Raw genomic sequence first — 21,466 nt, forward strand, 5'->3', positions numbered from 1 at the left:
CAGAAATTTGGAGGGGGGGTGTCAATTGCCGTCAATCGAGGATTACCTGTATCAGCATGCAGAATCATTGAATTTATCCATCTGGCATAATCATTTGTCGAAGTTCACAGTGGGTTTTTGTTTTAATAGATTTTTTTGAAACAAAAAACAAATAAACACAGACAAAAAATAGACGCGTAATATAATACATACAACCAGTTTACGGAAACTTGTGCCTTTTGAATTAATGTTGTTTTGGGGGGGGGGGCAGAAATTTCTTCGCTGAAGACTGCGTCTGAATGGCAGACAGCCCTAAACTCGGCTCTGAGTGAGGCAGAAAACCGGTCCCTTCCCATGGAAGTGTTTAAGGTAAACCTTAATAAACCCTGATTTCTTCTCTGAACCATTTGGCTTGCTGCCCTGCCATCCTTCTTTTTAGATTTGAATCAAGCAAGGAGGAATTTAGCACTGGGAATGGGAGATATTCTTCTTCTTTTTTTTCTTTCTTTCTCTCCCTCTCTCTCTCTCTTTCCTTCCTTCCTTCCTCTCTCTCTCTCCCCCTCCTTCTCTCTTTCTCTCTCTCTCAAACACATATAAAGGATCCAATCTTGGCATCTGTTTACCAAGGTTGTACACACACAGAAATGTTTAGATTGAGGTTAGTTGTGAATAACTACTCAGCCACACAGAGATATACTAACTTGAATTAAAGTTTACATTGAGAAATCACATCTTCAGATAAACAGTACTAAAATCATATGCATAATAGTCAGAATAATAATCCAAATATTATCAAGTATGTTGTCTTTGTTACCAGTTGTCTTTAAGCAAAAATATCAAGTCTAAACACATTTTAGCTATAATACATGACTACAATACAGAGAGATTGCAGAGAAACTGCAGAGCATATATACCATGAATAGCCATTAAAAGTGAGTAGCCAGACAAAGAGAAACAGAGAGGGTGACTCAGAGAAATAAGCTATAAACCTGACCTCCCTCTTGTGGCAGTCTGCAACACCTGCAGCCAATATATTGCCAACCCAACAGTTATGGACAGAGTCCTAACATAACCAATATGGCGAGAAAAGTCGTAAAATAGGACAACAACTCTTTCCCTCCCCCGGTCTCTTGCTTAGCAGTTGAAATGTTATGCTCCATTGCGATTCATAAGTCGAGGACTTCCTGAGTAGGTTGCCCCTAGCAGGTTGGACCAAAGTCTTGGCTGGCATATGAAGTTCTCGCCTTGTTTTTCCCCAGGATCATGCCGATTTGAGGAGCCACTCGTTCACGGCGGGGATGAAGTTGGAAGCAGTCGATCGGCGAGAACCAGCCGCAATTTGCCCAGCGACTATAACTAAGGTGAGGAATCCCAAATGGGATTGAGAATTAGAAATCAACTTTCCCCCAAATAACTAAGTATTAATATTTATTTATCTTTTAATGTTCCATCCAGTCATAAAACCTCCCCCAAATTTTATAATAATCGGAATCTTGCTTATCTTCCATTGTCAAAGTCAATCTATTCATTTCTGCACAGTTCATAATTTTCCTCAAAACTTCCCTTTGAGTTGGTACCTTATTCAATTTCCAGTTTTGTGCATACATAATCCTTGCAGCCGTAACTATGTGTATAATTAAATATGTCTCTTCTTTATTAAAAAAAAAATTAGAAATCAGATCTTCCACAGTCAAGGCAAGGCATAGAATGGAATGGAATGGAATGGAATGGAATAGAATAGAATAGAACAGAACAGAATAGAATAGAATTCTTTATTGGCCAAGAATGATTGGATACACAAGGAATTTGTCTTGGTGCAGATGCTCTCAGCGTACATAAAAGAAAAAGATACATTTGTCAAGAATCATGTGGTACGACATTTAATGATTGGCATAGGGGTCAAATAAGCAATGAAGAAATATTTCATTTGCACAACTATTCCATTTTATTATTATTATTATTATTATTATTATTATTATTACTATTATTATTTATTGGATTTGTATGCCGCCCCTCTCCGCAGACTCACACAACAGCATGTGAAATTGACTGTCAATCAGTGTTGCTTCCTAAGTGGACAGTTTGATTTCATAGAAGTTTGTTTTACTTGAAGTTATATTCTGTTTTTTAAGTGTTCCCTTTATTTTTTTGAGCAGTGTAGTTTCAGCCTTGAATTATTTGCAAAAATAATAAAAGCAGGAAACAAGCAAATAAACAAACAAAAAAACTTCGCTTGCTTCCGATAGGTTTTCAACCACCATTTCGTGCAAGTTACTCTGGACGACCTCCGGCCTGAACCAGGCAACGCGTCGATGCTTTGCCACACCGATTCCTTGGGCCTCTTACCGGTGCAGTGGTGCCTTAAAAATGGAGTGCATCTCACCTCTCCCAAAGGTTTGTCTTGGCATTGAACGTTGTTAGCCTGGCTTTGGGGTGGATTTTGGCATAATCAGGGGAATGACTTTCCTCCAGAAAATGTGAATTCCAGGCGCTGACCACTCAATTGCTGAAATCATATTTTCTGCAGTCTAGTTTGGAGCGATTTACATTTAGTTTGTATCTATCACGTGCTCTTGTGTTGTTGTTGTTAAAGGTGAAGTAGTCGCCAACAGGGAGCACATTGTGATGTATGATTTTATGAACAACAGTTAAGTTGTGTTATCCTTGAGAGTGGGGTGCTGTCTTGCTGTCTTACTTCTGCCTTCGCCTGAACAAAATGAGAGAAAAGAATGTTTTGTTTGTTTCCTGGGATTTCCTGCAGGTTATTCTAATCCGGATTTTGACTGGGCGGATTACCAGAAGCAGTGCGGGGCGGAGGCGGCTCCCGAAGGCTGCTTCTCAAATGTAAGATCTGGTTTTCTTTTCACTGCATCGTGATCCTTCTCCTCCCGGGCCCGTTGCCATGAATGGTCTTACTTGTTCGTTGTATGTATTCTGACCCAAAGAAACAGCACTTTTGTAGAAAGTGAAAGTCAAAGAGGTTGGAGTCACTTCCTTCCTTCCTTCTCTTCTTTCTTTCCTTTCTCTCCTTCCATCCCTTCTTTTCTCCCTTCCCTCTTCCTTCCATCTCTTCTTTCCTCCCTTCCCCCTTCCTTCCTTACTTCCTTCCTTCCTTACTTCTTTCCCTTCTTTCTTTCTTTCCTTCCTTCCGTCCCTTCTTTTCTTCCCTTCCCTTCCCTTCCTTCCTTCGGCCGTTCCCTCTTCCTTTCTTCCTTCCTTCCCTTCTTTTTCCTCCCCCTTTCCTTCCTTCCTCCCTTCCTTTCCTCCCCTATTCCTTCCTTCCTTCCCTTCTTTCCTTCCCTTCTTTTTCCTTCCCTTCTCTTCCCCTTTTCCTTCCTTCCTTCCTTTCTTCTTTCCTTCCTTCCCTCCTTCCCTCTTTCCTTCTTTCCTCCCTTCCTTCCATCCCCCCTCCCTCTTTCTCTTCCGCCCTCCCCTATTTCCCTCCTTCCACCCTGCCTCCCTCTCTCCCTCTTTCTTTCCTTCCAAGAACCCAGGTGACTGTCCAGATGCCTTCCAACCCTGTTATTTTATGTTCTATTTTTGTTTTCTGTTTATTCCATTTAGGCTTTCTGTAATAGAGCTTTTAGGAAAAACATGATGCTTGAAGCAGTGAACCCCCAGAATCCAGCAGAGATCTGCGTGGCATCTGTCACTTCCATAAAAGGCCGGCTAATGTGGCTGTCTTTTGAAGGTACACTACCAAACTGCCTATAAGGCAAATCCTATCCTACTTGACTGATGCTGAACTCCTGAAACTAGTCTTTCTTTCTTTCTTTCTTTCTTTCTTTCTTTCTTTCTTTCTTTCTCTTCCTTTCTCCCTCCTTCCCCTTCTGTCCCTTCTTTCCTTCCCCTCTTTCTTTCCTTCCTTTCCTTCCTTCCATCTCTTCTTTCCATCCATTCTTTCTTTCCTTCCTTCCTTTCTCCCTCCCTCCCTCCCTCCTTTCCACCCTTCCTCCCTGAGACCTGTCACAGTCGAAATATGTTGATTGATATGCGTGTTGCTTGATAGGATTGTATGGTAGGTTTTACAATGGGGTTTTATTGATTTGAATTCATTCATTCATTCATTTCATTCCATTTCTATTGCCACCCAACTCAACCAAGTGACTCATACGTTATGATTTATGAAGCACATTTAAAGCTGGAGAGGATGTGTATGTATCTCTGCTTGTCCTTTTCTTTTTGCTACCAAATTGCTGCCTTTCTGGTGTTTCTAATGCATTGTAATGCATTGATAGGTCTACCTCGTGCACCTTCTTCTGAATATATAGTCGACGTGGAATCAATGGACATCTTCCCTGTGGGCTGGTGCGAAGCAAATGGTTACAAGCTCTTGGCACCACATAAAAACCCTGGTAGGTACTTAGTAGAGTGTTGTGACCCATCTGAATTCCGCTCAGCTGATCACGGATTCTGAGGATCGAGAGATGAGTGTGGGTTGGTATCCTAGGCCGGTGTATTTGGCACCTGAGTCTGATAGGGAGAAGGTCAGAGAAGATGTGGGGTCAGAGGCCGAAAGCCAAACAGGGCCTGTTACACCTCCAGAGGTGCCCATGAGTGACTCAGGAAAAGAGGCTTTTCTTGATGCAAGAGCGCACAGGAGCATCAGCAGACAGGAATGGCTGAACAGAAAGAGGTCTATGAGTGAATAGCTCTCTAGAACAATTAGCTACGCCTTCTAGCTATTTAAGGGCTAGTTTTATGACAAGCGAGTGCAGAAGTCAACTGTATAATGTAGGTGATGGATGATCAGAGTTGGATGTAGGACTAATTAGGTTATTAGGATGAAATTAGCAACCCAGAAGAAGGAACTTATCGCCGGGTTGCCTGCCAACTCAAAGCAAGTGAGTAAAAATGCTAGCTATGTGATCAAAGGAGAAATAGCTATGAACTGGATATCTGTTCTCGGACGATCATCAACTGTCACAGAAAAGACGATCCTTGCTCGTCGCTGCATTTTAAAAACCTCCCTGCTTTATAAATATTACAATTCTATGCTTAAAAACTGTAAACTCCGTGTGTGTGTGTGGATCTATTTCTCGAAGGGCACAAGAACATAGAGTAAATTTCAATTGCTAAGTCGATAAATCAGTAATCTGGTTGTTAAATTAATCCGGATTTTACAACCTTTTACAACTGGGTTACTGATTTATCGACCACAGAGATTCACTTAACAATTCTGGCAAGAAAGGTCCTAAAAAGAGGCAAAAACTCACTGAACAAAGGTCTCATTTAAAAACAAACATGTTGGGCTTGATCGCAGTCATAAATTTGAAAAGGGTGAGAGAATATTTAATTTTCCCGCAGGGAATCAGGAATCATTTGCAAACAGGCATTTGCCAGATTAACCCTTGACCCTGTTCTCATTTTCCAGGGCAAAGGAAGAGAAAGATTGCAATCGTCCAACCGGAAAAGCAGTGAGTACACCTTTAAAATGTCAATCACAGCACAATTTTGTCATCTAAATAAAACTGTTGTTCTTAGATAGAAAGCACCTGGCTATATTTCAAGTGACCCCCTATGATATCCCGTAATTTTCAGAGTATAAGATACACCTTTCCCCCCTTAAAAGAGGTTGAAAATTTGGGTGTGTCTCTGAATGTACCTTTTTCGAAGCTTTTTTTCCAGCCCTAACGAAGTGCTAACAATCTTCTTCATTCTTCCAGGCTTGTTTTCATTGCTACTCTTTCCGAAGAATGCTTTTTCCATTCCCAAGTCTTTGCAGGCTTATTTTCATGGCTACTCCTTCCAAATAATGCTTTTTCCATCCCTAAGTGTTTGCAGGCTTATTTTCATTGCTACTCCTTCCAAATAATGCTTTTTCCATCCCTAAGTGTTTGCAGGCTTGTTTACATTGCTACTCCTTCCAAATAATGCTTTTTCCATCCCCAAGTCTTGGCAGGCTTGTTTACATTGCTACTCCTTCCAAATAATGCTTTTTCCATCCCCAAGTCTTTGCAGGCTTATTTTCATGGCTACTCCTTCCAAATAATGCTTTTTCCATCCCTAAGTGTTTGCAGGCTTATTTTCATCGCTACTCCTTCCAAATAATGCTTTTTCCATCCCCAAATTTTTGCAGGCTTATTTTCATCGCTACTCCTTCCAAATAATACTTTTTCCATCCCTAAGTCTTTGCAGGCTTATTTTCATTGCTACTCCTTCCAAATAATGCTTTTTCCATCCCTAAGTGTTTGCAGGCTTATTTTCATTGCTACTCCTTCCAAATAATGCTTTTTCCATCCCTAAGTGTTTGCAGGCTTATTTTCATTGCTACTCCTTCCAAATAATGCTTTTTCCATCCCTAAGTCTTTGCAGGCTTATTTTCATTGCTACTCCTTCCAAATAATACTTTTTCCATCCCTAAGTCTTTGCAGGCTTATTTTCATGGCTACTCCTTCCAAATAATGCTTTTTCCATCCCTAAGTGTTTGCAGGCTTATTTTCATTGCTACTCCTTCCAAATAATGCTTTTTCCATCCCTAAGTGTTTGCAGGCTTGTTTACATTGCTACTCCTTCCAAATAATGCTTTTTCCATCCCCAAGTCTTGGCAGGCTTGTTTACATTGCTACTCCTTCCAAATAATGCTTTTTCCATTCCCAAGTCTTTGCAGGCTTATTTTCATGGCTACTCCTTCCAAATAATGCTTTTTCCATCCCTAAGTGTTTGCAGGCTTATTTTCATGGCTACTCCTTCCAAATAATGCTTTTTCCATCCCTAAGTGTTTGCAGGCTTATTTTCATCGCTACTCCTTCCAAATAATGCTTTTTCCATCCCCAAATTTTTGCAGGCTTATTTTCATCGCTACTCCTTCCAAATAATACTTTTTCCATCCCTAAGTCTTTGCAGGCTTATTTTCATTGCTACTCCTTCCAAATAATGCTTTTTCCAGCCCTAAGTCTCTGCAGGCTTATTTTCATTGGTACTCCTTCCAAATAATGCTTTTTCCAGCCCTAAGTCTCTGCAGGCTTATTTTCATGGTTACTCCTTCCAAATAATGCTTTTTCCATCCCTAAGTCTTTGCAGGCTTATTTTCATGGTTACTCCTTCCAAATAATGCTTTTTCCATCCACAAGTCTTTGCAGGCTTGTTTACATTGCTACTCCTTCCAAAGAATGTTTTTTCCATCCCTAACAATGGGATAAAATAATGTGCTGAGGCTGACCAGGCCAAGGACACTAGCCAGATGAATACCTGGCAGGCAGATTTTTCCTCCCCTATTTTCTTCCCCCAAAACTAAGGTGACTCTTACACTTCGGTGCATCTTATACTCCGAAAAATACACTGGGTCGTCTTCAACTCAATGAATGGTTGTCTTTCATATAGTGACCATTCGAAGTTACAACGTGTGCTAAGGCCATAAATCGGATTGATCATAGAGTTGCCTTAATAGTCAATACCTGTGAACAATCACTGAATGGATCAGTTGAAATATGAGGAGTGTAGTTTTGTAATCTGAATGGGTTGTTGTTGTTTTTGGGTCCTCTATTAGGTTACCGGCAGGAGTGCCTATTGTGAAAATTCAAAATCCTCACTGCATTCCCCAGATGGACATGACGGGTGAGTTTGAGGGGGAAAAGATAATCCGTTTTCTAATTTAGAGCTGAAATACCACCACTTTAAAAGGAGTAAAGAGATCAATCAAGACCTTTAACATAGATGGACTTCAGCTCCCAGAAATACTGTCAGTCTGGATGGCTGAGGGATTCTGGGAGTTGAAGTCCATCCATCTTAAGGAAATAATTATTTGGGGTTCTGTTGACTTAGGTAATTGAAATCCTTCTCTTTGTAGAGTTAATTAAGATGCTCTCCTGCTTATTTATTTATTTATTATTATTATTATTATTATTATTATTATTATTATTATTATTATTATTATGTCAGTACAACACAGCAAACGAGATAACTGTGCTGGATTTCATATTTCATCACCAGTCGGGCACTTCCCAAGCACCTAGGACTGCGTGATGTAGAGGTGAATTATGTTTGCCGATCCCAGTAATGCGGCCTTTTGCAATTGACAGATGGAGATTTTGTCAATTTCGATGGCTTTCAAATGTCCGCCGAGATCCTTTGGCACTGCGCTCAGCGTGCCAAGTACCACTGGGACCACTTTCACTGACTTATGCCAGAGTCGTTGCAGCTCGATTTTTAGATCTTCATATTTCACTAATTTCTCTAGCTGCTTCTCCTCCATTCTGCTGTCTCCTGGGATTGCGATGTCGATGATCCATACTTTTTTTTTCTCCACGATCACAATGTCTGGTGTGTTATGCTTCAGAATTCGGTCAGTCAGAACTCGGAAGTCCCACAGTAGTTTTGCTTGCTCGTTTTCGACCACTTTTTCGGGTTTATGATCCCACCAGTTCTTTGCCACTGGTAGATGGTAGTTCGGGCACAAGTTCCAGTGGATCATCTGTGCCACAGCTTGTAGTCAGTCATAGACATGATGCTGTTGTTGTTGTTGTTGTTATTATTATTATTATATTTGTACACACAAGAAACTGGTTATAAAAGAATAAACTTGCAAGTCCCGAGACCCACACAGCATGATCCAAGAGAGAGAGAGAGCTTGCTTCTCAACATGAGACAGTTCTGCTCAGCCCAGAGAGATTTTTCAAACATGGACAAAGCATTCTAGAAACCACGTGTCTGCAATTTCTACAAAGATGGAATTGGTTTCTGGTTTCTTCTCTGCAGGGCCCATCAATGGAAGATATAACTGCCCCGTGCTCTTCATCAACCATCGCTGTTTCTCAGGCCCACATCTCAACAAAGGCAGATTGGCAGAATTGCCGCGGTCCGTTGGGCCAGGGAAATGCGTCTTGGTTCTTAAAGAGGTAAGGATTGTAAAATGTATCCTGGGCCCTGCTAGGATTGGGAGGATCCTGGTGTTCTGAGCAGAGGTGGATGTTGGAGTAGCGTTTTTCAGAAGCTAGCCCCCCCCCCCCCCAAATTAGACCCTCAGCCAGCCACTGACCACGACATCAGGAACCGTAGTCCTCGAAGATAATTGAAGAAATTTGCACTGAATGGCTGCTGTTTTAATTTCTGGTGAGTGTTGTGATGGGCTTACGGCCAGCTCCTCTGGTAACAGAATTTGAACTGGATTCAGCTGGTTCCATCTGAACATCGGAGACCTGTGTGACTATCGGAAGATTCAGACAGTGATGGGGAAGAAGAGATGGAAGTTGAAGGTGCTGGAGAGATAGAGGTGGAGGCCCTTGCAGTGCCTGTGGAACCCCCAGCTAGGGCCTTGTCTGGGTCAGATGAGGAGGGGGTGATTGATGATCCAATTTTTTTTTAATTAATTGGACTTATATGCTCTCTGGCACATCTTCACACCTTCATGACCAGTGTTGTTGTGGTTTTTTTTGCTCTGCTCAGATTCTTCGTATGGTGATCAACTCAGCCTACAAACCCAGAAGCCTTTTGCGAGAGTTGCAACTTGTCGACGACCCCAGGTGGAACTTTCAGGAAGAGAATCTCAAAGCAAAGTAAGGGCTGTTTCTAAAAGGAAGAAAAACCAGACTGTTTTTTATTTAAGAATAGAGAATAGGGTAGGGTAGGGTAGAGTAGAGTAGAGTAGAGTAGGGAAGGGTAGGGTAGGGTAGGGTAGGGTAGAGTAGAGTAGGGAAGGGTAGGGTAGGGTAGGGTAGAGTAGGGTAGAGTAGAGTAGAATAGAACAGAACAGAACAGAACAGAACAATAAGAATAATTTCTTAGATTTGTATGCTGCCCCTCTCCGGAGACTCGGAGCAGCTCACAACAATTACAATATAACAAATCCAATAATAAAAAGACATCTAAAAACCCTTCATTAAAACCATACAACACAATCATACATGCATAAACTATGTGGGGCCAGGGGTGTCAGTTACCCCATGCCTGGCAAAAAGGTGAGTCTTCAGTAACTTACAAAAGGTAAGGAGGGTGGGGGCGGTTCTAATCTCCGGGGGGAGTTGATTCCAGAGGACCGGGCCACCACAGAGAAGGCTCTTCCCCTGGGGGCCGCCAACCGACATTGTTTAGTCGACGGGACCCGGAGAAGGCCAACTCTGTGGGACCTTATCGGTCACTGGGATTCGTGCAGCAGAAGATGGTTCTGAAGGTATTCTAGTCCAATGCCATGTAGGGCTTCATAGGTCATTACCAACACTTTGAATTGTGACCGGAAACTTATCGGCAGCCAGTGCAAGCTGCAGAATGTTGACGAGATGCGGGCAAATCTAGGAAGCCCCACTATAGCTCTCGCAGCAGAATAGAATAGAATAGAACAGAACAGAATTCTTTATTGGCCAAGTGTGATTGGACACCCAAGGAATTTGTCTTTGGTCCATACGCTCTCAATGTACATAAAAGAAAATATACATTTGTCGAGAATCATGAGGTACAACACTTAATGATTGTCATAGGGTTCAAATAAGCAATCAGGAATAGAATAGAATTCTTTATTGACACACAAGGAATCCGTCCAATGCTGTCAATGTACATTGGACATTATTTAAGAATCTGTGTCTATTAAAAAAAGGCTCTCTCGCTCTCTCTGTGTGTATGTGTATGTATATATTATTATTATTATTATTATTATTATTATTATTATTATTATTAATTAAATTTGTATGCCGCCCCTCTCTGCAGACACAGATATGTATGTATGTATGTATGTATGTATGTATGTATGTATGTATGTATGTATGTATGTATGTATGTTCCAGAATAACCCTGGAATGCCTTGAGCAGATGACTTAATATTTGGAAACAAATACTATGGGGATAAGACACCCGTAGCACTCCTGTTTGTGTGTGTGTGTTTGTGTTTGTGTGTGCATGCCAGCATAATTCTGGAACGCTTCAAACAATTTCAACCCAACTTGTTGCAACTCACCATGACAGATACCGAGGGAAAACGTACAGGGCGATGGTCAAGATAGTCCGTACGTCTGACCAAGTCTCCGATTTTTGCCGGAAGGTGTGCACGAAACTGGAATGCTGCCCCAATTTATTCGGCCCTGTTCCGGTCTCCGAAAATTGCCCTGAAAACTGTTCCAGTCACACCAAAACAAAATACGGTAAGGGCACATGGCTGCTTTGGGACAAAACTTGGTTTGGTTTTAGTTTGTGTTGAATGTTCTTTCTACTGAGCCATTGGTTCCCAAACTTGGCAGCTTTAAGACTTGTGGACTTCAACTCCCAGAATTCTGGGAGTTGAAGTCCACAAATCTTAAAGCTGCCAAGTTTGGGAACCATTGGATTATGATTGGGATAATCTAGAACGCTGCAAATAAATCAAATTTGGTGTTGGCATTTGCTGATGGAAGTCCATTGCTAACAATATGGGATTGACTCTGGAGAACAACATTGGGGAAAACAGCAGGATTCCTTGGATACTGGATGAGGAAAGAAAGATTATCTATCTATCTATCTATCTATCTATCTATCTATCTATCTATCTATCTATCTATCTATCTATCCCCCCTATCTATCTATCTATCTATCTATCTATCTATCTATCTATCTATCTATCCATATCTCTCTCTCTCTTTCTCTTCTATTCCATTCTATTCTATTCCCCTATATTCTATACTATTCTATTCCATTTCTCCTGCATATTCTATTCTTTTTTAAGCAGTGTTTACACTTTTTATTTATTTATTTGTTTTGTCACGTACCTATTGGTGGTATACAAAGATATAATATTTATATACATGATATTAGTAAAAGAGAAACATTAGGGCAGGGGACAGAAGGCACTCTGGTGCACTTGTGCAGGCCCCTCTTCTATTCCATTCTATTCCATTCAAACAATCACTAAACGAATAATTGTAAGTCCAGCTCTACCGATAGAATCCAATGGTTTGATTTTTTTTTTTTACCTCTCCAGCATACTATTATGGAAAACGGAGGAAAGTCGGTCAGGCTTCCCCCAGTGAAGAAAACACATACAGCTTGGAGAGTGGACACAACATATGGTCGGATTACAGTAAGATTCAGAAATCAGGTTTTACACCGAAGAAAAGGTATCCTTCTTCTGCAGAAGATCTGAATGGAGTGGGATCATCCGAGGTGAGCTTCTATTGTAGAAACTATCCACACATAACTAAGACGCCTTAAACAAGATCTAAGTATTTCCCACAAGATCATATGCTGCAACATCCTGCCTGTCAGCGACTACTTCAGCTTCAACCACAACAACACAAGAGCACACAACAGATTTAAACTTAATATTAACCGCTCCAAACTTGACTGTAAAAAATATGACTTCAGTAACCGAGTTGTCAAAGCATGGAACTCATTACCGGACTCCATAGTGTCATCCCCAAACCCCCAACACTTTACCCTTAGATTATCCACGGTTGACCTATCCAGATTTCTAAGAGGTCAGTAAGGGGCGAGTACAAGTGCACTAGAGTGCCTTCCGTCCCCTGTCCTGTTGCTCTCCTATATCTCCTATATCTTTCTTCTACTGTATTCCTATACCTCTTCTTCTATTCTTTCATTGATATGTTACTATATCTTCTTTTCTATTATTTCTTAGATATATTTTACTATGAGTATCTCCTCTATAACCTTCATCATGTATTTTACTATGTGTATATAGATATATACCCACTAAAACCTTCATTGTGTATTGGACAAAATAAATAAATAATAAATAAATAAAACATCGGATGGAATAGGTCAGAATGCTTATGGAATAGAATAACAGGAAGGGTCTTTTGGTCCAACCCCCTGCTCAGGAAGGATTCTGGGAATTGAAGTCCACATGTCTTAAAATGGCCCAGTTTGAAAAGCCGTGATTATAAAGGAAGGCTATTTCTCTGCCTTGGCTCCTCTTTAATGGAATAACCTCTCTTCAGCATCTAGCTGTTAATAGCTGTAATTAGATTAAATCTGTTTGATTTAATGGAAATTAGTGCAAAACGGTGCTCTCTCCCAGGGAACACTTGGTGTTGCCCTCTGGGTTTTTGTCGGGAAATTAGTTCCATCCGATTACCTTTCATCCTCCTTATTAACAGCTATTTATTATTAATTATCACATTGTAGGTGGAAGAGAAGCGGTAGTGTGCTGATTTCTCTTAATGTGGTTTTCTGCTGGGAGCCCTTTGTTTAATTTGGGAGTGTCAAGTGTGGAAATCAGGAAAGGCAGGCATTGATTGATTGATTGATTGATTGATTGATTAATTGATTGATTGATTGATTGATTTAGACTTCTTTCTTTCTCTTTTGTTTTCTTCCTTTTTCTTTCTTCCTTCCCTCTTTCCTTCCTTGTTTCTTGTTTCTTTCTTTTTCGTTCTTTTTCTTTCTTCTTTCTTTCACTTTCTCTTTCTCGCTTTCCCTTTTCTCTGATTGTGAGGTGTGAGCAGTACCTCTAGGCCACCGCACCACTCAAGAATCTGAACTACTAAATGGTCAAAGCAAATTGATAGTAGATAAGATAAGAGCATTTTTCTTCCTTCCTTCCTTCCTTCCTTTCCATCTTTCTCATTGTGCCGAGAGAGGGAAATATTTGCCCCTATCTCTGATCAAACGCACAGCCTCCTGATTGTGTGGTGTGAGCAGTACCTCTAGGCCACTGCACCACTCAAGAATCTGAACTACTAAATTGTCAAAGCAAATTGATAGTAGATAAGATAAGAGCATTTCTCTTTCTTTCTTTCTTTCTTTCTTTCTTTCTTTCTTTCTTTCTTTCTTCCTTCCTTCCTTCCTTTCCATCTTTCTTTCTCTTTCATTTTCTTCCTTTTTCTCTTTTTTCTTCTTTCCTTTCCTTCCCTTCCTTCCTTCCTTTCTTCTTTCTTTCTTCTTTCTTTCTCTTTCTTCCTTTCTCTTTTTCTCTGATTATGAGGCCACCACACCACTCAAGAAACCAAACTATTAAATGGTCAAAAGCAAATTGATAGTAGATAAAAGTCACGGGAATTCAAGGTGGGCTGGATTTAGCTCTCTCGTGGGCATCCACAGACTCAAGACTGATGACACATTTGACCCCACCATCTCCTCCAGGGAATATTCAAATACAATCCATCAATTCGATTCAATTCCCTGGCAGGAGAGTGACAAGGAAGAAGCGGATACCGCCTGGAGCGAGGAAACCAGCCCAGAATTGCAGGATGATCTCACTGATGTCTCTTCAGAGGACACCCCTCTGGCCATAGCAATGCCCACAATGAAGTTACGTAGCAGCAGAGGCTCCATCCGTGTGGCTCGGCCTGAGAGGGACAGGCAAGTCCAAAAGGGCCTTTCCTTCCTGCGGGTCAAAAGTGAGAGAACCAGGCAGGTAAGTGGGTGGAGAGCCATGCCTTACTTTTGGATGGGTCTGTAACATTCGAACGACTTCAAAGAAACCCCTTGGAAATCTATTTTATTTTGTTTCATTTATTTGTTTTATCAAATGCATATTGGTGGTATGACCCCCATTTTGCTTCATTGCAGATCAAGCAGGCTGTGGAAGAGAAGCTCATCCTAGAGAGGAACCCGTTGGAATGGACAGTGACCGATGTGGTGCAATTCCTTCGGCTGACCGACTGTGCGCCTCTTGCCAAGATCTTTCAGGAACAGGTTCGTCCTTCCTTCCTTCTTTCTTTCTTCTTTCTTTTTCTTTCTTTCTCTTTTTCTTTCTTTTTTCTTTCTTCATTCCTTCCTTTTTCTTTCTCTCTCTCTCTCTTTCTCTTCCTTCCTTCTTTTTTCTTTCTTTTCTTCTTTACTTTTTTCTTTCTTTCTCTTTCTTCCTTTCTCTTTTTCTCTTTCTCTTTCTCTTTTCTTTCTTTCTTCATTCCTTCCTTTCTCTTCCTTCCTTCTTTCTCTTTCTTTTACTTTTTCTTTCTTTCTTTCTTTCTTTCTTTCTTCTTTCTTTCTTTCTCTTTCTTAATTTTTTCTTTCTCTTCCTCTTCCTTTCTTTTTTTTCTTTCTTTTTCTTCCTTCCTTCCTTCCTTCCTTTTCTCTTCCTTGCTTCCTTAAAGACTAGGGTTTTTTTAAAAAAAAATGTAAAAATAAGTTTAAAATATTTTTTTTAAACCCTCCTTTTTGCAGGATATTGATGGACAAGCCCTTCTCCTGCTCACACTCCCGACGGTCCAGGAGTGCATGGAATTGAAACTTGGCCCAGCCATCAAACTGTGCCACCAGATTGAACGGGTGAAGCTGGCTTTTTATGCACAGTATGCCAATTGACATATCTACCCTCTGCAGATTTTCTGTCCCTGGTTTCTTACTTTTTAAAGGCCTGCAATTCCTTTTTCTTCTCAGCGCTTGGTATTTGGAAACAGGGAAGTCTCAGTGTATGCCTAGAAGCACTCACAAAACAAACCCAATGAAGTTCTTGACCTTAAGTCAGAAATATTTTAAGGTGCTGGGCACCGTTGTATAATCAAAAGCAGGCACGCAACCAGCTCTTAATAAAAGTTTTAAATTCACCAAAGCTTGCAAGATTAACTCGTGCCTGAGGTCCTTAGTCATCCTAGCCCCAATAAAACCAATGATGATACTTTTCATTCAATATATCTGGAAATAATTGACTGCTTCAAACCAAGTCTTCATCGGGCATCCCTAATATCCTGCAAAGTATGTCCATTTTAAGGTTTCTGCCTTTAACAACTGAAGAGGGCCCATGAGGAATTAAGAGAGTTGGAAGGAGCAGCAATAATAATAATAATAATAATAATAATAATAATAATAATAATAATAATAATAATAACAACAACAACAACAACAACAACAACAACAAGAGTTGGAAGGGACCTTGGAGGTCTTCTAGTCCAACCCCCTGCTTAGGCAAGAAATCCTGCACTACTTCAGACAGATGGTTATCCAACATCTGCTTAAAAACTTCCAGTGTTGGGGCATTCACAACTTCTGGAGGCAAGCTGTTCCACTGATCAACTGTTCTGACTGTCAGCAATTTTCTTCTTAGTTCTAAGTTGCTTCTCCCCTTGTTTAGTTTCCACCCATTGCTTCTTGTTCTAACCTCAGGTGCTTTGGAGAAATGTCGTTTGGCGGGACCCAGGGGAAGAGCCTTCTCTGTGGCGGCTCCGACCCTCTGGAATCAGCTCCCTCCAGAGATTAGAACTGCCCCCACCCTCCTTGCCTTTCGTAAACTCCTTAAATCCCACCTCTGCCATCAAGCGTGGGGGAACTGAAACATCTCCCCCTGCCTATGTAGTTTTTTGTGTATGATATGACTGTATGTATGTTTTTATATATTGGGGTTTCTTGTTTTTTAGACTTTTTAAATGTATTATTGTTATTTTAGATTCTAACTATTAGATTTGTCATTATATATTGTTTTTATCATTGCTGTAAGCCACCCTGAGTCTACAGAGAGGGGCGGCATATAAATCTAATAAATAATAATAATAATACCCACAACTTTTGAAAGCAATCAGGCTGGAGTTTTGAGGATACTTTAAAAATTAATTCGAGGGAGAAATTAAGGGTCCAAATACAGTCCGTGTTTCTAGCTTTTTGATAGGGGTGTTTACTTTTTATGGAGAATTCAATTCAATTCAATTTATTAGATTTGTATGCCGCCCCTCTCCGAAAACTCGGGGCGGCTCACAACAACGATAAAAACAATATTATAATGGCACAAATCTAATATTATAAATAACTAAAAACCCTATCATAATTAAAAACCAAACAGCACATACATACCAAACATAAATTATAATGAGCCTGGGGGAAAGATGTCTCAAATCCCCCATGCCTGGCGGTATAGGTGGGTCTTAAGTAGTTTACGGAAGACAAGGAGGGTGGGAGCAATTCTAATCTCTGGGGGGGGTTGATTCCAGAGGGCCGGGGCCACCACAGAGAAGGCTCTTCTCCTGGGGCCCGCCAGACAACATTGCTTAGTCGACGGGACCCCGAGAAGGCCAACTCTGTGGGACCTTATCGGCCGCTGGGGTTCGTGCGGTAGCAGGCGGTTTTGGAGAAGGAAGCAAATTGAAGGAAAGGAAGCATTCTCCTATTTGAGCAGGTTAAAAGGATGCAAATGTCAATATCCAGAATTCTCAGCAGTCGCTACCTTGACTGGAGACTTAATGGTCTTCAAAACTTCAAATGGAATAGTTGGAGTGAGGCAGTGGCCTATTAAAGATGCATTATTTTTTCCTAGAATTTAACTTTTACTCTGCTTTTGGATCTTTGTTTAAAATACTGTACCTTTGAAAACCCAAGGCAGCGTATTTGCTCACGTAGCAAAGAATTGGTTGGGATTAAACTTGGGGGCTTTTAAAAAATATTCGTAAATATGAAGGGATGGGCTGGTTTAGGATCATTTTTTTAAAAAAAGCAAAAAGAAAGCAAATTGTTCATTTTACCATGTAACAACAAAAACAAACAGTTAAAACCAGTTGTTGTTTTTTTAAAAAAATCTTTGTACAGGATTCTATGTCTGTAAATAGAGAGACACAAATCTATCTGATATGATTTTATGTAAATAAAGGGGAAGGTCTATATATGCAGAGTTATATTTTAATTTTTATTCAGACCGAATTTTTACTTGGAAGAGGCATACGCTCAGTTGTTAATAAAGTCCTTCAAAAGCATCTGTGTTCCTTGTTCTCTCGTTTTCTTCCCTTCATTGCCAAATACAGTGGTACCTCTACCTAAGAACGCCTCTACTTACGAACTTTTCTAGATAAGAACCGGGTGTTCAAGATTTTTTTGCCTCTTCTCAAGAACCACTTTTCACTTACAAACCCGAGCCTCCGAAACTGTAACCAGAAAAGGGAGGGAGAAGCCTCCATGGGACCTCTCTAGGAATGTCCTGGGAGGAAACAGGGCCAGAAAAGGCGGGGAGAAGCCTCTGTGGGGCCTCTCTAGGAATCTCCTGGGAGGAAACAGGGCCTCCACCCTCCCTGTGGTTTCCCCAATAGCACACATTATTTTCTTTTACATTGATTCCTAAGGGGAAAATTGCTTCTTCTTACAATTCTACTTAAGTCCTGGTCATGGAACAAATTAAGTTCATAAGTAGAGGTACCACTGTATATATATATATTTCATTGATGCACAATAATATACAATATATCAAAATATTACACGGGGCAAAACCCGAACTCAGAACAATCTACATACATATACCCATGAAAATCTACGAAAACACACACACACACACATATATATTTTGCCCAAAATCAAAAGCCATGTTTTGGCAAAACACACACATATATATATATATATATATGTATGTATGTATGTATGTATGTATGTATGTATGTATGTATGTATGTATGTATGTGTGTGTGTTTTGCCAAAACATGGCTTTTGATTTTGGGCAAAAAGGCACCCGACTGAGCAATGAGTTTGCTTAACGGCCATCACATTTACTTAAAGATTACAAGAAAGAAGGAAGGAAGGAAGGAAGGAAGGAAGAAACCAACAGAAAGAAAGAAAGGAGAAAGGGAAAGAGAGAAGGAAGGAAAGAGAAAGAAACAATCCAACAACCAAAAAACCCCAATCTCTTGTAACAACAGAAGTGGAAGAAGGAGTTATTCAAAGCAATTCAGAGCACAATCGCATTTGAAACAGGAATTTATTTTTTCATGGCTTGCTTGGAAGGGGATGTAAAAAATAAGTCTTCCTTTGTTTCTGGATCTTGTTTCTTAATTCCTTAGCCGTCACTTGCTTCTCAGCGGGGCAAGGACCTCACACAGTAAATTGTTGCCTTGAGAATAGTGATTTAATCTCTCCACATCCTGAATGTCGAGGGATTCTGGCATTGCTCAGATCCAGCTGTTCAACATCTGTCACTGTATGGGGGGGCTGAGGAAAGAATGATGCTTCAGGGGCAACATAAACCTTCCACCCTTTATTTGTCCTCACTTTCCTACCTATGAGCTTTAGGGGATGCCCACTCATCCTAGTATTGTGTGATAGAGAAAAGAATTTTTCTCCAACTTTTCCATACCATGCATGATTTTATACACTTCGATCAAGTCACCTCTTAAAATGCTGTCTTTCAAGGCTGAAGAGACCAAGAAAAGTGAAGGTGAAGGCTGAAGAGACCAAGAATGGTGAGACCCTTTCTCTTTCCTGCACAAAGACAAAAGACCACCAGATTCCTATCCTGGCTTGTCCAATAGAAGATCATTCTCACTTGAACCATAAAATGTATTTTTGGAGTATAAGATGCACTGGAATATAAGATACACCTTAGTTTTTGTGGAGGAAGATAGGAAAAAGGATCTGCCTACCAGGTATTCATCTGGCTAACATCCTTAGTCTGGTCAACTTCACTTTATTATTTTATCCCCTGGTTAGGGGTTTAAAAAAACTTTATTTGGAAAGAGCAACAATGAAAAAACTTGCAAGCCAGTAAGGGCTGGGAACATCATTAGCGCCTGGAAAGAAACATTCGGAGCAAGTAGAGAAATGGAATAAACCCTGCAAAGACATAGGGCTTGGGAAATATTCTTGGTAGAGAGTAACAATGAAAGAGCATGCAATCTGGTAAGAGCTGGGAACATTGTTAGCACCTGGTTAGGGCTGCAAAGAAACTTATTTGGAGCAAGTTAGAGCAATGAAAAAAACCCTGCAAAGACTTGGGGCTTGGAAAACATTCTTCGCAGAGAGAAAAAGTGAAAGAGCCTGCAAGGTAAGAGCTGGGAAGATCCTTAGCAGCTAGTTAGGGCTGGGGGGGGGGGGGGGGGTTTCTACATTCAGAGTATAAGACACATCCAAATTATCAGCCTCTTTTAGGGAATAAAAAGGTGTGTCTTATTGTTGTGGTTAGCTCTGGCCCAGCTCCTGCCCCAAGGACTGTGGATGTGGGGGAGACATCCACATGCTACAGGCCTGTTTTGCCCCCCCCTTGGTGGAATCTGCTGATGAAGGCTCCTCTGACCAAGAGGACATGAGTGACAGGGAGGAGGAGAGTGTGGCAGACAGCTCAGAAGGAGATCAATTATCTGTCTCCTCCTTGGATTCGGAACAAGAGTTAATGATACAGCCACGCATGCGGAGAGCGATGCATAGGCAGCAACAACTGAGAGATTATTATCAAAGAAGATGAGGCCACCTGTGGTTGGGTGGGGCTGTGGTCATTAGTGAGGCTGCTATAAAGAGCAGTCTGTGGGTTTGGCCATTGTGGAGGATTATCTGATCCTTGTGTTTTGTGGCTGCTTTACTAACTTGGACCTTTTGTGTGCTGATTTTTCCCCGCTTTGAAACTAAACCAGAGCAAAGTGTGTTTCACTTTGTGAAAGAAGAAGGACTGTGAATTACCTCACAGCTGCAAGCTAAGTATCACAGAACTGATAAGGGACTTGTACAAATGACCAGTTTGTTTGGAGACGAGTGCTCTTGGCTATACCAAAAGAGGGCTTGGTTTAAGTGAATTTTCATTATAAAGAACATTGTTTTGAATTTTCAAACGTGTGTGTGTCTGAAATTTGTACCTGTGAATTTTTGGGAGAAGTCTACCAGAGAGCCCGACAGAACACTTATACTCCGAAAAATACGGTATGCCCCCAACAACTTTCCCTGTTTCCTCCTGAAATGGAACCCCTGTCCCAGGTTTAATTTCACCAACTCTTAGATTTCGGAAATGTTGCAACACATATCGTGTTGCCTGCTCACTTCCTCAAGTAAGACCAAGGGAATTATATTTACGGCAGACTTGACAAGGGCATCCCGATGAACCCAAACTGTTTATAGAAGAGGGGATTCAAAACACACACAATCCTGAGCCCCATTAATCTGAATGCAAAATACAGACATGTACGTGCTGTAAATTTCCCCCCAAGGGGAATATTTTAGCACAGAGGAATGGAGGAGGAAAAATTTGGCTTAAGAACTAGGGAAAGGTTAGATGTCAAACTCAAGGCTGAAAGCATTCGTTTTGCTCGTATAAAACCCATCCTAACAAAATAATGCAGAACATTTATTTATTTATTTATTTATTTATTTATTTATTTATTTATTTATTTATTTATTTATTTATTTATTTATTTATTTATTTATTTATTTATTTATTTATTTATTTATTTATTTATTTATTTATTTATTTATTTATTTATTTATTTATTTATTTATTTATTTATTTATTTATTTATTGGATTTGTATGCCGCCCCTCTCCGCAGACTCGGGGCGGCTAACAACAGTAATAAAACAGCATATAATAATAATCCAATACTAAAAACAGTTAAAACCCCATTATTATAAAAACCAGACATACATACAGACATACCATGCATAAAATTGTAAAGGCCTAGGGGGAAAGAGTATCTCAATTTCCCCATGCCTGGCAGCAGAGGTGGGTTTTAAGCAGCTTACGAAAGGCAAGGAGGATGGTGGCAATTCTAATCTCTGGGGGAGTTGGTTCCAGAGGGCCGGGGCCGCCACAGAGAAGGCTCTTCCCCTGGGTCCCGCCAAGCGACATTGTTTAGTTGACGGGACCCGGAGAAGACCCACTCTGTGGGACCTAACTGATCACTGGGATTCGTGCAGCAGAAGGCGTTCCCTGAGATAATCTGGTCCGGCGCCATGAAG

At 40.6% G+C, this 21,466-nt stretch overlaps 1 protein-coding gene across 2 annotated transcripts in view; it reads left to right on the forward strand.

Annotated features, from left to right (window-relative positions):
• SFMBT2 (Scm like with four mbt domains 2) overlaps positions 1–15,394 on the forward strand; it is a 32,357-nt gene extending 16,963 nt beyond the window's left edge. For both annotated transcript variants that reach the window (XM_070754427.1, XM_070754429.1), the window contains exons 7-21: positions 251–348; positions 1,239–1,340; positions 2,226–2,373; positions 2,741–2,823; positions 3,544–3,670; positions 4,218–4,334; positions 5,354–5,396; positions 7,469–7,536; positions 8,677–8,816; positions 9,364–9,473; positions 10,873–11,048; positions 11,861–12,042; positions 14,027–14,254; positions 14,410–14,535; positions 15,007–15,394. In XM_070754427.1, the coding sequence (XP_070610528.1) occupies positions 251–348; positions 1,239–1,340; positions 2,226–2,373; positions 2,741–2,823; positions 3,544–3,670; positions 4,218–4,334; positions 5,354–5,396; positions 7,469–7,536; positions 8,677–8,816; positions 9,364–9,473; positions 10,873–11,048; positions 11,861–12,042; positions 14,027–14,254; positions 14,410–14,535; positions 15,007–15,147 (1,889 nt within the window). In that variant the 3' untranslated portion in view covers positions 15,148–15,394. The remainder of the gene's footprint in view (positions 1–250; positions 349–1,238; positions 1,341–2,225; positions 2,374–2,740; positions 2,824–3,543; positions 3,671–4,217; positions 4,335–5,353; positions 5,397–7,468; positions 7,537–8,676; positions 8,817–9,363; positions 9,474–10,872; positions 11,049–11,860; positions 12,043–14,026; positions 14,255–14,409; positions 14,536–15,006) is intronic.
• The last annotated feature ends 6,072 nt before the right edge of the window (positions 15,395–21,466 follow it).

This window comes from Erythrolamprus reginae, chromosome 6 (assembly GCF_031021105.1).
Source record: "Erythrolamprus reginae isolate rEryReg1 chromosome 6, rEryReg1.hap1, whole genome shotgun sequence".
NCBI lineage: Eukaryota > Metazoa > Chordata > Lepidosauria > Squamata > Dipsadidae > Erythrolamprus > Erythrolamprus reginae.